The sequence below is a fragment of the Nesoenas mayeri genome (assembly GCF_963082525.1).
Source record: "Nesoenas mayeri genome assembly, chromosome: 18".
NCBI classification, from domain to species: Eukaryota; Metazoa; Chordata; class Aves; order Columbiformes; family Columbidae; genus Nesoenas; species Nesoenas mayeri.
Genome location: NC_137566.1, coordinates 9,084,074 through 9,098,003, shown reverse-complemented (window position 1 = coordinate 9,098,003; position 13,930 = coordinate 9,084,074). Strand labels below are relative to the sequence as shown.

The following is a 13,930-nucleotide window of genomic DNA, read 5'->3' as shown; positions in this document are numbered from 1 at the left end:
CTTGCTCGCGGCTCCGGAGTTGGGGTGGTCCCCTCCGACCTCCCAGCCCGGGACGGGGGGTGCCGGTGGGGCTGCCCGGGCTCACCGGGGCTCACCGAGGCTGCGCGGCCCGGGGCAGGACGCCGGGCAGCGGGGGCAGGGGCGGCGGGGGCTCGCTGCCGCCCTGCAGTCCGTGGATGAGGATGCGGGGCACCAAGGGTCTCTGGAGGGCGGGGGGCGGCGCGCTGGGTCCGCGGTACAAGTAGAGAGCGGCGCCGGGGTCCAGGTTGGAGACCAAACTCTGAGGGTAGAAGTAGGGCGAGGGGAACATCCTCTGGAGGGCTGAGTAGTTGCCGGCCTCGGCCAGCAGCTCCAGGCCCACTGCCGTCTGCCTTTTCCACTTGGTCCTGGAGGGGACAAGTCGAGAGAGGGGTCAAGGAGGATGCTCCAAAAGCCGCTCCCGGGCTCTTTTTACCCTTCGTGTATCCCTTTTCCTTCCGAACATTCCTCCTCCCCGCCGCTGGCTCTGTTGTATGGCTGGGGTGGGATGGGATGGAATAGGATGGGATGGGATGGGATGGGTGCCGGGAGATGTAGATCCTATTAACGGGGCGAAGGGTCCCATCTTCCCGGTGTCTCTGCCGCGGCAGCACCGGAGCCACAGCCCGGCTGGTATCCTATGGCGGGGTGAAAAGCCCGGCGATATAAATCGCGACCAACATTTAATTCCCTTCCTGGGGTGTAAGTTCCAGGCTGCAAATGATGAACTGCGTATGACATCTCGTGTGTGACATGGGCGATCCTTTACCCGGCAGCCCCGTCGCTGAGCAGCGATGCTGCTGCCGCCGAGATGCTCCGGCCCGAGGTCGCCACGGTCCCGCTCCGCCACCCGGGGCTCTAGGACCGCCACCCGCGGCTCTGGGACTGCAACCCGGGCCGGGCCTCTGGGGCGGCTACGGGAGTCCCGCGGGGGCACAAGAGTGGGGTCGGGTCCCGGGGGATTCGTTTGCAGCATACATACATATCCATATAGATACATATATGTGTGTATATATATATGTATGTATGTATATATGTATGCATATATATATATATATATATATATATGCATGCATACAGGTATAGGTATGTGTGTATATATGTGTGTATATATGTGTGTGTGCCGGATCTCATGGAGAAGCCCCGGACCCGGCCCCGTCGGGGCCGCCGGCGGGCTGAGGAGGGTGGTTGGGCAAGGGGCTGGGAGCCCCGGCTCCGGTGTTCCCTTGCAGGAGGGATCTGGGGGCCGGGGGGATGTCAGCGCACAGCCCCCACCTCCTCTAAACTCCCCAAAACTCCCGACGAGTTGATAAGTCGCGGGTCTTTGCAGATGGCGATGGAAATTCAAGCGGGGGTGGAAGGGGGAGGAGGGTTAAAACCTGGCGGGCAGCGAGGTGACGGGGTGGGGGCTGCAGCCGAGTGTCCCTCGTTTGGTGGCGGTGGCAATAGTCGGGGCTGGGGAAGAACCGATAGGAACTGAAGCCACTGAAGCCACCACACATTTCCAGCCCTTTTACAGATTTGTCGCTGAAGCGCTAAACCTATTTCCACCAGTAAATTATTCATCATAATAATAATTGTGTAATTACTGTAAGGGGTGTTAATTATTGATGCCCAAAGCAGTAATTGGTATCTATTATTAATGTGTCTATGTGTTATGCTGTTGTATTTAGCTACAAACCCCGTCCTACCTCCTCGCATTGATGGGGCTGGGGGCACAGATTGCCCCCCCCGCCCCAAATCTGCCCTGCCCCGGCATCACTTTTCTCACCTTTACATTGGGATAAAAGGCACTCGGGACACAAGGAGACGACCCAGGGTGTGTGTGGGACATCACAACTTCCCTGATGCCTAAAGGGACGGGGTGGCTGTGAGATGCAAAACCCCTGCCCGGTTTGGGGGTGTGGGGCCCGGGAGAGAGGCAGGATGAGACCCCGGCGCTGTGAGCAGGAGAGAAGGGTTCATTTTTACCTTCTGTTCTGGTACCACGTTTTCACCTGCGTGTCGGTGAGGTTGAGCGAGGCCGCCAGCTCCATCCTGTCCTGCACGCTCAGGTATTTTTGCCTCTCGAAGCTGCGCTCCAGCTGGGCCAGCTGATGGTCGGTGAAGGCGGTGCGGGCTTTGCGCGGCTTTTTCAGCCTCACCGGGGGGCTGTCCCGGGAGCTGGAGATCTCCCTGTCCCCTTCTTCTTTCACTGGGCCGAGAAGGAGGAAGAGAGGCCAGGTCAGGGCAGGAAGGGAAATACCCTCAAAAATGGGGGGTAAGCCCCTGGCAGCCATAAGCCGGAGGAGATGGGCTCAGGAACTGAGTCGGGCTCAGGGCACATTTGCCCTGTAAAGCCGTGAATTTTAACCGTGGCTGCACACAGAGGACTCACGGGGGTCCCCGAGCCGGGTCCGGCCTTTCCCCTTCCCAAGGGCCCGGGAGTGGGGCCGGAGCTCCGGGCTGTGCTGTGGGGAGCCCCGGCCCCCCTGCGCTCCTGCCCAGAACCCCCCGCATCTCCCATTTCTCACGGGGCAGGATCCTGCTTTGGGATTATTCCCCCAAACCAAACAGTTTTCTCGATGTTTGGATTTTTTTCCCCTTTCCCCTTCCTCTCTCTTTTTTATTTTTAAACCCAAACGAAAAACAACCCAAAATGAAAACTGCGAGCCCACATTTTTGGAGAGGAAAATTGCCGGGGGGTTGCTACGTCTTCCCCTTCGGGGAGAGGCCTCCATCCTCCCGGGGATGCTGCCAGGGCACGGAACAACCCTTCCCTCTCCAGGGCACACAACGAAATACTGGGGAAGGGGCTCCACAAGCCCGTCTCCATGCTGTTATTTATCTTTACAAAACGCCAGTCAGGCGGTTCGTTAGCGCTGCCGGTCCATACGCACCGGCGGAGTGACGCGGCAATTTACTCCGCTAAATATTATTAGGTAACGGGAAAATATACAAGCAGGAAAAAAAATAGTGGGGGGAAAAAAAATCTGTGTTTGTGGTCGCCTTCCTACCATCCTGAAGGAGATTATGTAGCAAAAAGACTCAGTTTATACTAATCGGCGACGCTTGTGTTTTCTTTTGGTTTTTGATTTATTTTTTTGATGGGGCTTTATGTTGAATTTGCTGGTGGTGGGTGTTAGCAGGGACAGGGCTGTAGCCGAACGAGAGCTGATTTCTCTCTGTAGCAAGACAATAATCCGGTTAATTGAGCCACCGGGGAGCGAAACCCTTCAACCAGAAATCCCGGCTCTGGCCGAGCAGACAGAGCCCGAGCCGGGGACGAGCCCCGAGCACGGAGACCGGGCTCCGGTTCCGGGGAAAGCGGCAGCTCCGGCACCGCCCGGGAAGGGGCCGAATCCGGACCGGGAAGGTCGGGGGGTCCCGGTCCTGCTCCCTCTCGGGAAAGGCCCGAAAGTTTGTGCCGAGTTTTTCCGCGGTGGAAAGCGGGGTCTGTCCTTCCGCACCCCGGGAAAGGCAAATGCCCCCCGACCCCCCGGACTGGTCCTCGGCTCCTAAAAAGTTCCTGTTTGTTGGCGGCGGCTTCCCCGGCCGGCTCCGGCTCTCTCGCCATGCTATTACTAGCTTTGTAAAAAATTAAATATATATTTATATATATATATAGATATATATATAAATATATAGGAATTACTTTTTTTTCAGCATGGGCCAGATCCTGCCGCTGCGGGTTAGGCCCGGCACCGCAGCCCCTTTGCGGGATAAACCAGGCGCGTTTTGCCCAAGGAAAGGCTATTTCCAAAGCAGCAAAAAAAGGGATCGTGTTCGCAGCAGGGACTTTCACCCGCTACCTCATTGAAGTGGTGTTTTTCCCCTCGCTTAAACTGTCGTTCCCTACCCATTTAAACTGTTTTTTCAACCCCATTGAAGTGGTGTTTTCCCCCTCATTTAAGCTGTTCGGCCCCCCATTTAAGTGGTGTTTTCCTCACGATTTAAGTGGTGGTTTCCCCCGATTTAAGGGATGTTTTCCCCCAAATTTAAGCGGCATTTTTGCCTTGGTTGCCGCATCGCAGGGACAGGAGAGGAGCCAAGTGCGGTGGGGTAACGGCCCCCACCCCAAACCGGCTCCCCCAGCCGGGGCTTGGCAGCTTAGGGGGATGCGGACAACCCGCGTTTCTTCTCCTCCCTCGCTTGTTTCGCGATTTGGGCGAAGGGGAGAAAAGCTGAAGGAATTCGGGGGGCGGGAGGATGTAGGAGGCGAAAACAAAACGCCAAGCTGGGAATCGCAGCTGTTTTCGATCCCGGCCCTGCAAAACGGCGGGGCTGATCCCGGCCTTTCTCCCGGGTCACTTCCAGCCCCGGCACCGACCCGGAGCTCCGTCCTTCGTTCAGAGCGAAATTCCCCCGCGATGCCCAGAGCCTCTCGTTCGTTTGGGTGAATATTTTTTCTTCCATGAACCGGGTTTCAGGACGGCGGCTCCGAATGGACCGAAGGCGCATTTACAGCCGGAACGGGGCTCGGCCGTTCCCCTCTTTTCCTGCCAGTTTCCCTCAAAATCCAGCAGCCCCATCAGGAGCCATCGCATCCCCTTCCTCTCCTCAACTGGGTACCCTCGCCTTGCCATCGCAAACACCCGGCGAACAGTTTTCCCGGGTGAAAGTTTTTGCAGGGGGATGGAACCCTGGACAAATTTCTCCGATGGTGGGGACCGACCCAACCCTTCCTGTGCTGTTCCCTTTCCTCCCCCTGCCCCAGCTCTCGCAGGGGGGGCCGGAAAGGGGCTAAAAGGGACCGGGGAGGCCGGAGCCCCTGGCCCGGGGCGAGCAGCACCCGCATCCAGCCCCACTCCCGCCGGCGCCGTGGATGCGACCCGGGACTCCCTGTCTGCCGTGATCATTTTCAAACCGTCTCCAAAATAGTAATTGAAATAATAAAAATCCAATCGAACCCCGCCGACTTTCTTGTTCGTTTCTCACCGAAGCAGGGGAATTACCCGGCAAATTCGTGATTATTTTATTATTGCTTGCCTTTCCCCCCTACAGGCAGAAATCCCTCCCCCGTTCTCCTCTCCCCTTTCCCCGCAGGCAGGAACGAAATGGCCGGATCTTCACTGAGGAAAACAGCCCAGCGAATCCTCTGGGCGCGTTTGGCGAAGCACCAATCGCCCCCAACCCTTCCACCGGTCCGAGCCCCACCGAGCCCCGAACCCCTAAGTTTTCTCAAGTTGATGCTGACTCCGCGGTCATTTCGGGGCGATCAGTGCTGCGACCCCCCCCCCCCCCCCCCCATCACCGGGACACGCCGGAGCCGTCTCCGCAGCGAGCTCCGGGCGCTCCGGGAGGATTCGGGGCCGCCAGAGGCTTTGGGTCCAGGCCGCCCTGCAAAGCCCAACGGGGTGAGCGGCTCTTACCTTTGTATTCCGAGTCCGAGGAGGAGCTGCTGGTGTTTTTTTCCATTTTCTCCCTAAAGTCCTCTCCAGGTTTGGTGGGGATCCTGCCCGCCGGCTCCTGCCCGCCGTGAGGTCCATTGGTGCTGGAGTAAGGAGCGCAGGCGGCCAGGGGTTTGCAGTCAGCCAGGATGTCTCTGATGAGGAAGGAGGAGGTGACGGTCCGGGACTGGGAGGGAGCCGAGACCTGTCCCGGCTGGAGATGCGCATCCAGGCCCGGCCGCGGCACCGCGGCTTCCAGGCACTCGCGGCCCGGCGAGCGGGGCGAGGGGCACCCGCTGCTGCCCTCCGAGCGGGGGCTCAGCTCCAGCGGGGACCGGCCGTCGCCCACCAGCGGGTCCCCCTTGGGCACGGCCGGGCTGCCGGCTCGGTGGGAGAGGATGGAGTCGATCCCAAACCCGGTGGAGCCCTCCATGGCCCCCGCAAGGTGCCGGCGCTCACACGGGCATTGGCGGGGAGGGCGCGGCGGAAGCGGGTTGATAATGATAATTAACAATAACAGGAAAAAAAATAAAAGGTAATATTAAAAAAAAAAAAAAGAGCAAAGTTCAGTCTGGGATCCGGGCAAAAATTGCTGCAAGGCTCTTCGAGGCGCTGCGCATTAGATCCAGGGCTGCTCCGTCTTCAGCATCGCGCCCAGCTGCACTCACAGACAGACAGACAGAAGAGGGGGGGAGAGGGAGGCAGAGTCAAACTTTGGCCGCGAAGGGGGTGGGTTGCAGGGGGGAACGGACCCCAACTCCACCAGGGGCCCCGACTCCTTACCCGGCCACCCCACCCTTGCCCGGAGCCGCGGCGACGCGGGGCTAGGGGGCAGCCCGGGGGCTCCCAGCCGGAGGTGGGGAGGCAGCGATCGATAGTGAAGCTTCGCAGCGCCTTAACCACTTAATGATCCAGAAATCAATGGGGAAGGGCGAGGGGAGGGCGGAGGGGGTGGCCAGCCGTAGGGCCGCCGCCGTGCCCCCCCCTTCCCCGACAGCACCTCGGACAGCGACGGGGGGAGGAACCGGAGTCACTCCGGAGTCAGTGGCGCCTTCAGCACCTCGGACAGCGGCGGGAGCGCCGCGTCCTCCGCGGGGGAGGGGGAACCGGGGGGGAAATGGGGGGAAAAAATGAACTTGTGCCACTCCGGCTCGGGGACGCCTGCACCCTCCCCCCCACCGTGTGAACGCGCCCATTGGCCGCGAGGCGTTTTGGGGGATGTCACTCCCCGGCGGCGACACCTTGCAGCTTGATTAACGGGAATTAATTGCCGCCCGGATCCTCACGCTTTCCGGGCGGTTTCCGCCCTCTTTTGCTGTCATTATCCCGCTGATGGGGCTCGTAATGGGGTGATTAGCGGGAGGAGGGTGTAGGGTGGGTGGATGTCGAGGGGTTGCTGCTTTCTGCTCGCCTACGCAAGCAATTAGCCGATCTACCGGTCCCTCCAGAGCAGGGAAAGTTTTGCCGGGCGTTGAAAATAATAATAATGATAAGAATAATAAAAAATAAGAAAGAAAAGGAAAAGCATCGAAACCTGCCCCAAAGCCCAGCGCAGAGGCGGCTACTCTGAGCCCGAGGTGAGATTCGGCGCTGTGAATTTCGTTGAATCCTCTCGAAATCGGTTGTGAATGAGCATAGAGGTCCTCTACCGCAAGCGGACGCGGGGCCACCGGGCAACCGCCTCCCCAGCGCTGCCGCGGCGGCGGGGACCGGGCATAGCCCCCCGCCCGGCTCTGCCCGCTCTCCCAGCGGCAGTACCTACTGGTGCAACTGGGAAGGGACTGGGCTCAGGGCGGATTCTTCTCGCCGTCAATCTCGTTTTAAATAAAACCCCGATGGCTTCAGACTGTCCGCCCTGCCCGTTTCTCCTGGAGACACCAAGTTTCCTCCCTCCCGCCCCGTCGCGGGGTTTTGAACTCTCTGGTTGGAGAGGGGCCGGATAACGCAGGACTCCCACCTTCCTCCAGTCGGACTGGCTCATGCCTCCTCGGGGGTTTATTTAGGGGCTTTTCCTGGGAGTAAATCCTTCGCCGCGGAGATGAGGAAGATGTCCACACCCGGGTACGTGAAGCTGCGCCACTTTAAAACGATGTCGCTGGTTATTTCTCAAATACTCGATTTCCCCTCTTCCCGGCCAGGCAGCTGCATCTTGTCCCTCTTCCAAAGCCGCCCTTGGCCGGCAGCTTGGAGGCGATCAACGAGGGGAAAGCCCCCGCCCGCCCCCCCGGGCAGCCCGGCTGCCAGCTGTCGGGCAGCGGCGCAGGCAGGGCCCCCGGCACCTCCTGCCCTCGGCCCTGCAGGCTCGGGGCCGGCTGGGATCGGGGCAGCGGAACAAAAGAGCCTTATAAGAGGACAAGTCCGGGGACAAAATCAGGATCAGCCCCAGTCTGCCCCCACCCTGGGGGTCTGTACGCCCGGTGCTGGGGGTGCTTGTCCTGCCTGTCCCTGGGTGGAGGATTCCCGCTGCTGCTCTGCTCTGGTTCCCTCCCAGCATGGAGATGCTGCCCCAGTGCCAGGAACTGGGGGCCAGGCTGAAGGGTCCCGGTCTGCCGGGGGCTGGTTTTGCAGCATTCACGTCCCCAGGTGAAGCCAGGCCAAGCGTCTGGACCAGAGCAACAGATGTGCAGGAGCTTGTCCCAGTGAGAAATGGGGCAGAGATCCCGATGGGTTTTCCCAGCTCCTTGCAGTGTGACTGTTGGCCCCTGAGCCCTGGCAGCCTCCCTGTTCAACCCTGTTCAATCCGCCAGTGTACCCTGTTTGGGATGGAGCTCAGCACTGGGATCAGGACCAGCACTGAGGTTGTGTTTGGGACCAGAATGGGGCCGGGACTGGATTTGGAATCAGCATTTGGATCAGTGATGCATGGACAGGTTTGGGCTGGTGGGTCTGCTGCTGTATTCGCTTATGTTGAATAAAGCACCTGCCTTCAAACAACCACAAGGAACTTTCCAGATCAGAACCACTATGTGATGCTGTGCAAGACCGGGCCGGGGAGGGAGTGAGGGCATGGAGGGGTCTAATGCTCATCCCTGAGCAGATACTGTGTTGTGCCATCCCCAGCCAAGGCCCTGAGGACAGAGATTATCACTCCTGGGCCATATTTGTAGTTCCCAGCAGCTACAGAGTCACTTGCTACTCATGTTCTTATGTCAGTGTGGCTGACAATTAATATGAATTATTAATGTTATTATTATTAAGTTGTTTCAGAAGTAGACTCCCCAAAGTGGAAACGTGCCCCATTCTGTCCATGAGTGGTGTCCCCCTGCATCACTGGACAAGTGGGGTTCCAATGATTTGTCTGTGGCTCCTAGTACAGGTAGGAAATCCTATGGATCTCTGGGCAGCCCACACTGCCTTCCGGGTGCGTGCCTGCCTTTAAAACCTATTTCATAGGCTGTTTCTGTTCACAAATACATGGGCACGCACCACCCAAGGAAAGATCCCCGATGCCAGCTGTGTTTCCAGTCACCTCCTCACAAGCCCCAGCCGCACCCCAGGGCTGGCTCTAGGACTCTGACAGCTTTGGGACTTGCCGTGCACCCCACCTCGCTGGGTGCTGCTGAAGGACAGGGTCAGGCTTCAGTGGGATGCTCTGGTAACGAAATGAGTATCTTCTGGGTACAGAGAAGTGCACGGAGGCTCGGGGTTGGGGAGACGGCAGAAAGTGCGGGGGACAGTCAGCCGGAGAGTCGCAGTGACGGGGGGAGCAGAGCGCGGCTGTGGGGAAGCTGCAGCAGCGTTAAAATTCCCGTTACCAGTGGGTGTCACTGCAGGACAAGGAGCGTCCGGCGCCTGGGGCGGCTGGGGATGCGCGGGGGGTCGGGACCCGCACCGGGCTCCGCCGGGGTGGGGGGCGCGGGAGAACCCCCGGGTTGCGTTTTGGTCGTGCCCCACGGTGAGCCGCGGGCTGGGGGCGATGGGGAGCGGGACCGCGGTGAGTCCGAGGTGGCTCCTTTTTTGGGGGGACGAGGCCGCCCCGCCGGCTCCAGCGCTCACCCCTCGGCAGGGCCAGGTAGGGGGACCCGTCTTCCCCACCCGGTGGGTGCCGATGCAGCGGGGGGTGGGTGCCCACGCTCCCTCTGAACAGCCTGTCTGAGCTGTAAGACTTAGGCAATTTGGGGCACGACTCTGGCCAGGATTTCAGTTACAAGTGCCACAGAGCAATGTCTCCTCCTGAACACAATTTGTTTTTGACTCAGCTGTTGCTTTTTGGGTTTCTGGTATCTTTGGTGGCTTCTTGGACCTGTCCTGAACCAGCAGGTCTGCATGGGCTTGTTTCATACCGTGTTTGTTTGCCAGCCCTTTGCCAGCCACGGGACTCGCTGGAGATGCTGCCATCCCTCTGCATGCCCCAAGGATTTGAGCAGTTGCTGCAGGTGAGCACAGATGCTGTGGCTGGACTAAGAGCTGGATGTGGCTCCAAGCAAACCTCATGCCTGGGTTTCTCCCACACTTGTAAACACCATCTTTCTTAGCAAGACAAGTCATTTAAGGGCCAGCTTTCTCCCTCCCTGGGGAGGTGGGAAAGGTCTCCAGTTATAATCCACCTCTGCCAGCATGGCAAACCCTACTGTTACCCTCCCAGTTATTTGAGATGGGTTTTATTTAGAAGCCTGTACTAAAAAGAGGGAACCCAATACTAGGATTTCCCTGGTGCTGAGCAGGTGATTTCTTTCTCCACTCTGCTCAGGTGTGGGCAGGGTGGAATTTGCTACAGCTGCTTCCCTATATAAAGGGCAGATTGAGGTACAAACTGCCCCTAAGGATGAGATGTGGGACATGCCAGAGCAGCTGGAGGTTTTTTTGTTCTGTGAGAGGTAAGAAAATGTGCCCTTGCAGTTTACTTTGTTCTCATGTCTTGAGCAATGCAGTTTAATGTTATGAAGGACTCTGCTTTTGGGGTTGGGGTTTAAAAGTTTGGCTGGAAATCTGGTAGGGGACAAGCCCTGAGCCCAATGTGGCTTCTTAGTGTTAAATGGGTGTTAAATGTATTGGTACCTCTCTGAGACTCTGCTGTCACCTGTTGAAGACCAGGCTGGTGTTTGGCTTCTGTGACGTTGAGTTGGTGTTGGTGGAATTTGAGTTTGTTCAGCAACTGCTTGGAGATGCTCAACTGGGGGGGATACCAGGTACCAGCAGCTGTTGGAGGGTGAGCGTGGAGCTGGCTGGGGCCATCTTCAAGCAAAGGCATCAGTCTGTGGTGAGGCCTCTGTTTGGCAGAGCACCTAACGCAGGTGTTTGGATGCCTTCACACAAGCAAGGGCTTTGCTGAATCAGGCAGCGGTGGGAAGCTTATTTGGCAAAGAAATAAGAAGGGCTGATGGATTATGAGATATTGTAGACTTGATATCGACTGGGATATGGTTGCATTTAACATGTTTGTTCAGAACAGGCAGTGAAGGAGACTGTTGTTCTTTCCCTCTGAGGCTGCACTGGTGCAAATACTGCCCTGTTCCTGGTGTGTGATGTTTCCTTGAGCGTGATGAGACTTGGGTGATTAGGCTGAGTGAGGTGTTGTGCATCTTACAGGAAGCAATGAATGGGCCGAGACAGAATAATTCCTCTCATATTTATGATTTAATCAGCTATATCTGCATTAGCATAACTTTTTCAAACCAGAAAGAAATTCTATTACCTATGGCTATTGCAGGATCTACGGGTTGTGGTGTCCAGCACAGGGCTGTGGTCCTTGCTGTGTGGATGCTCTGGGGAAGGGACTGTACCTCGCAGGCACTTTTCAATGGGAGGCACTGAACGCTTTTTTACGAGCATCACGACCTGGAAGAGTACTGAGGTGAGGCCCAACCTATAATGAAAGGAGCACATAGATGATTGGTTACAGTGAGCAGCCGGCCAAAGAAAATAGGTTGTAGCACAAACAGGAAAGAGACTGCAGATTAGCACAGGGGTTTTTACCTGTTTGGAAAATGTTGCTCTAGCTGAAGTTAAACACTTCACCTGTTTAAAATGAGGACTTCAGGAGATTATTATTCTGCTTTAGTAACAAGACCCTGTAGTGTTACTATGGTGTGCTGGTTGTCTGATGTTTTCAAATTCTGGTATGCCTTAAGGTGGACCCTAAAATAAATATTTCTTGTTTCCTGCAACAAAGGACTTGTGTGCTTCACTGCAGGGGCCAGGACGGGCTCAGAGCTCCCAGGGAAGCCCCTGTTGGGGTCAGGGACTTGTGCATGACCTGCCCAAGCAGCCTCCACCAGGATCCTCCTTTGAGGTGGGGAGGGAGTGAAAAAATGCCCATGACAAATAAACAAAGGGGAAATTGCCTTGGGGAGAAAAGTCCCAGGGCCCTTTGGGGTGAGCACACAGCTACATGCAGCAAACCTATGCAGTAAATGCTGAGTTACTGAGATGTGTGTCTTCATGTATGGAGTGGGGTCACCACGGGGGGCCATGGGCTTTACCTGCTCCGACACAATTCCTTGTGCCATCCATCTGCCTTGTGTAGCTGTGCCGAGCTGCCTGCTGCTTCCCCCACCCTGCTCAGGCTGGCTGGATGTCAGGTTTTGCATATGTAAAAATATACAGCAGTCTTTGCCCTGAAAAGCTTGCTAGTGATCTCATTAATCAAGACAAACAAAGCGTATTTAGCTATTCCCCCTCTCTGGAGGAAGGCATTCAGGTACTTAAATATGCATTTGAGAGCCTAACTTCAGACAGTTGTTTCTGGATGTTTTTGCTTTCTCTCAAGCAGCAGCAGTGACATAACCCTGCTCTGGGAGGGGAAGGTGGGGGAGGCACAACCAAGGGCTGCTGCAGGAGGTGGGCACCCCTGGGAGCTGCCAGGGACAATCCCCAGCTGGGCCAACTCCAGCCCCCCATTAAAGATGCAGGAGCTTTCCCCTCAGAGCTGAGATTGCTAGAAAAATCCAGTGCTGCAGGTAAAAACAGCTGAGTTGCTTCTCTTGAATGTTCCTCTGCCTTCTCCAACATGCTCCCTGCCCACCAGGGACTGGACAAGAGGGAAATTTCTGTCTGGGATGGGCTTGAAGCCACAGGGGAGGAAACAGCATTCTTTTCACTCCAGTCTTGGAACAAAGCTCCCAGGTGAGAAGGGTCACACTGAGCTACAACTGGCAGTAGTTAAAATTAGCAGAGCCTTGACAAAGTTGTGAGGGATGCCGGGTTCTGCCCTCAGCATGAGTAAGTGGGAAGCACCAGGTGTAGGACAGGGGACAAGTGCTATTTTAAAAAATGAGACACCCTCTCATAATGAGGGACAGTTGAAAACTATGGATTAGTCCCAGGCCAGTAATTAGAGTCAAGATAAGGGTGTCCTTGGGTCAAAGGTCTTATTATGACAGAGACTGGTGTTGAAAAGTCAATGCCAGTGATGAATTCTCATCTCTGATTCTTCTAATTCATATTTTAAATGATGAACCCAAAGGTACTTCCTCTAGAGACAGCTGATGATTCTACCATTACTCTGATGTGGTTAGGAACCGTTATGCCAGGATTTTGTCTGAATCGTGGATTTGGAGCACTGGATGTAGCAGGACAGGAATATACTTTGGAGGCACAAACTTGGTGTTTTTCTTGGCAGGATGATGGACCTGCAACGGTTTTCAGCTGCTGATTAGAAGCAATGTCTTCCTGTTGTTCTTTGCATTTGTTATAGGCAAATTAAAACCTGCAGGACAATTGCAGCTGGGATACTGTAATGATGTCAGCCTTGGCTTCAAAGAATTAAAGGGGCAATTAAAAAACCCTCGTTATTCTTGAAACCTAAATATATATCTTGGGGTTATTTTCATTTGCGTTTCTCAGTTATTGTAATGTTTTAAATTGGAGGACTATAAATGATCACTCAGCAAGCATTAACATAACCACATGTATGTTGCAAGCAGAAGCAGGTCTGTTAAGGGAGGGTTAATAAATCACATGTGGGACATGGAAGGCTGAGCTGACACAGACTGGCTGCAGAGCTGGGGTTTTGTGGTGCTGTTGCCATTGGGTGCTGTTGCCATTGAGGTGAGTGCTGGGGTGTGTGTGCTGCAGGTGCTGGGCACACTCAGCTCTGGGGGGAAGGTAAAGGAGAGTGACCCTGAGATGGAAGTTTTAATTGATATAGCTGGATTAAACGGTTTGTGGAGGGTGTTCAGAGTGAACCCTGGAAAAGGCTGAAGCAAGTATTATACTAAGCAGCACCAGGTTCTCCTCCTGCTCTGGAGGGCTCCATGCTTGGCTGTTGGGAGATGTCTGTGCCTGCTCCAAGGCAGCTTCCCAGCCCTGTATGATTTTCTACTTTAACAGCTAAGCTGCCCCTCGCCTCTGCCTGTTTTTTCCATCATCCATTTGATCGAACCCTTTTAGTGGGTGACAAAACACTTTCTTGAGCTCTCTTTACAGGAAACCAATCTCTATTCCTTTTTCAAAACCTTCCTCATTTACAGGAGTCTAACAAATCCTGGGCCTTTTAAGTCCTCTCCTTCCTTTTTTTTTCCCCAAAAAACAATAGTGCAATGTTTGTAGAATTTTTTTTGGTGGTTAGGAGGGAATAAAATACACAATACGGGAGAAGGGTA

At 55.7% G+C, this 13,930-nt stretch overlaps 2 protein-coding genes across 2 annotated transcripts in view; both read right to left on the bottom strand.

Moving 5' to 3' along the window:
* Positions 1-91: 91 nt before the first annotated feature.
* On the bottom strand, positions 92-6,103 carry BARHL1 (BarH like homeobox 1; the record flags this gene model as incomplete). The annotated part of the gene is made up of 3 exons (XM_080356076.1): positions 5,370-6,103; positions 1,990-2,212; positions 92-386 (listed from the first exon to the last, which is right to left on the bottom strand). The coding sequence occupies exons 1-3, from the start codon at positions 5,818-5,820 to the stop codon at positions 92-94; spliced, it is 969 nt and encodes a 322-aa protein (XP_080212202.1). The 5' UTR covers positions 5,821-6,103.
* A 5,021-nt stretch (positions 6,104-11,124) lies between these two features.
* CFAP77 (cilia and flagella associated protein 77) overlaps positions 11,125-13,930 on the bottom strand; it is a gene marked incomplete at both ends in the record, with an annotated part of 56,706 nt that continues 53,900 nt past the window's right edge. The window contains one exon of the mRNA XM_080355983.1: positions 11,125-11,193. Coding sequence (XP_080212109.1) covers positions 11,125-11,193 — 69 coding nt within the window. The remainder of the gene's footprint in view (positions 11,194-13,930) is intronic.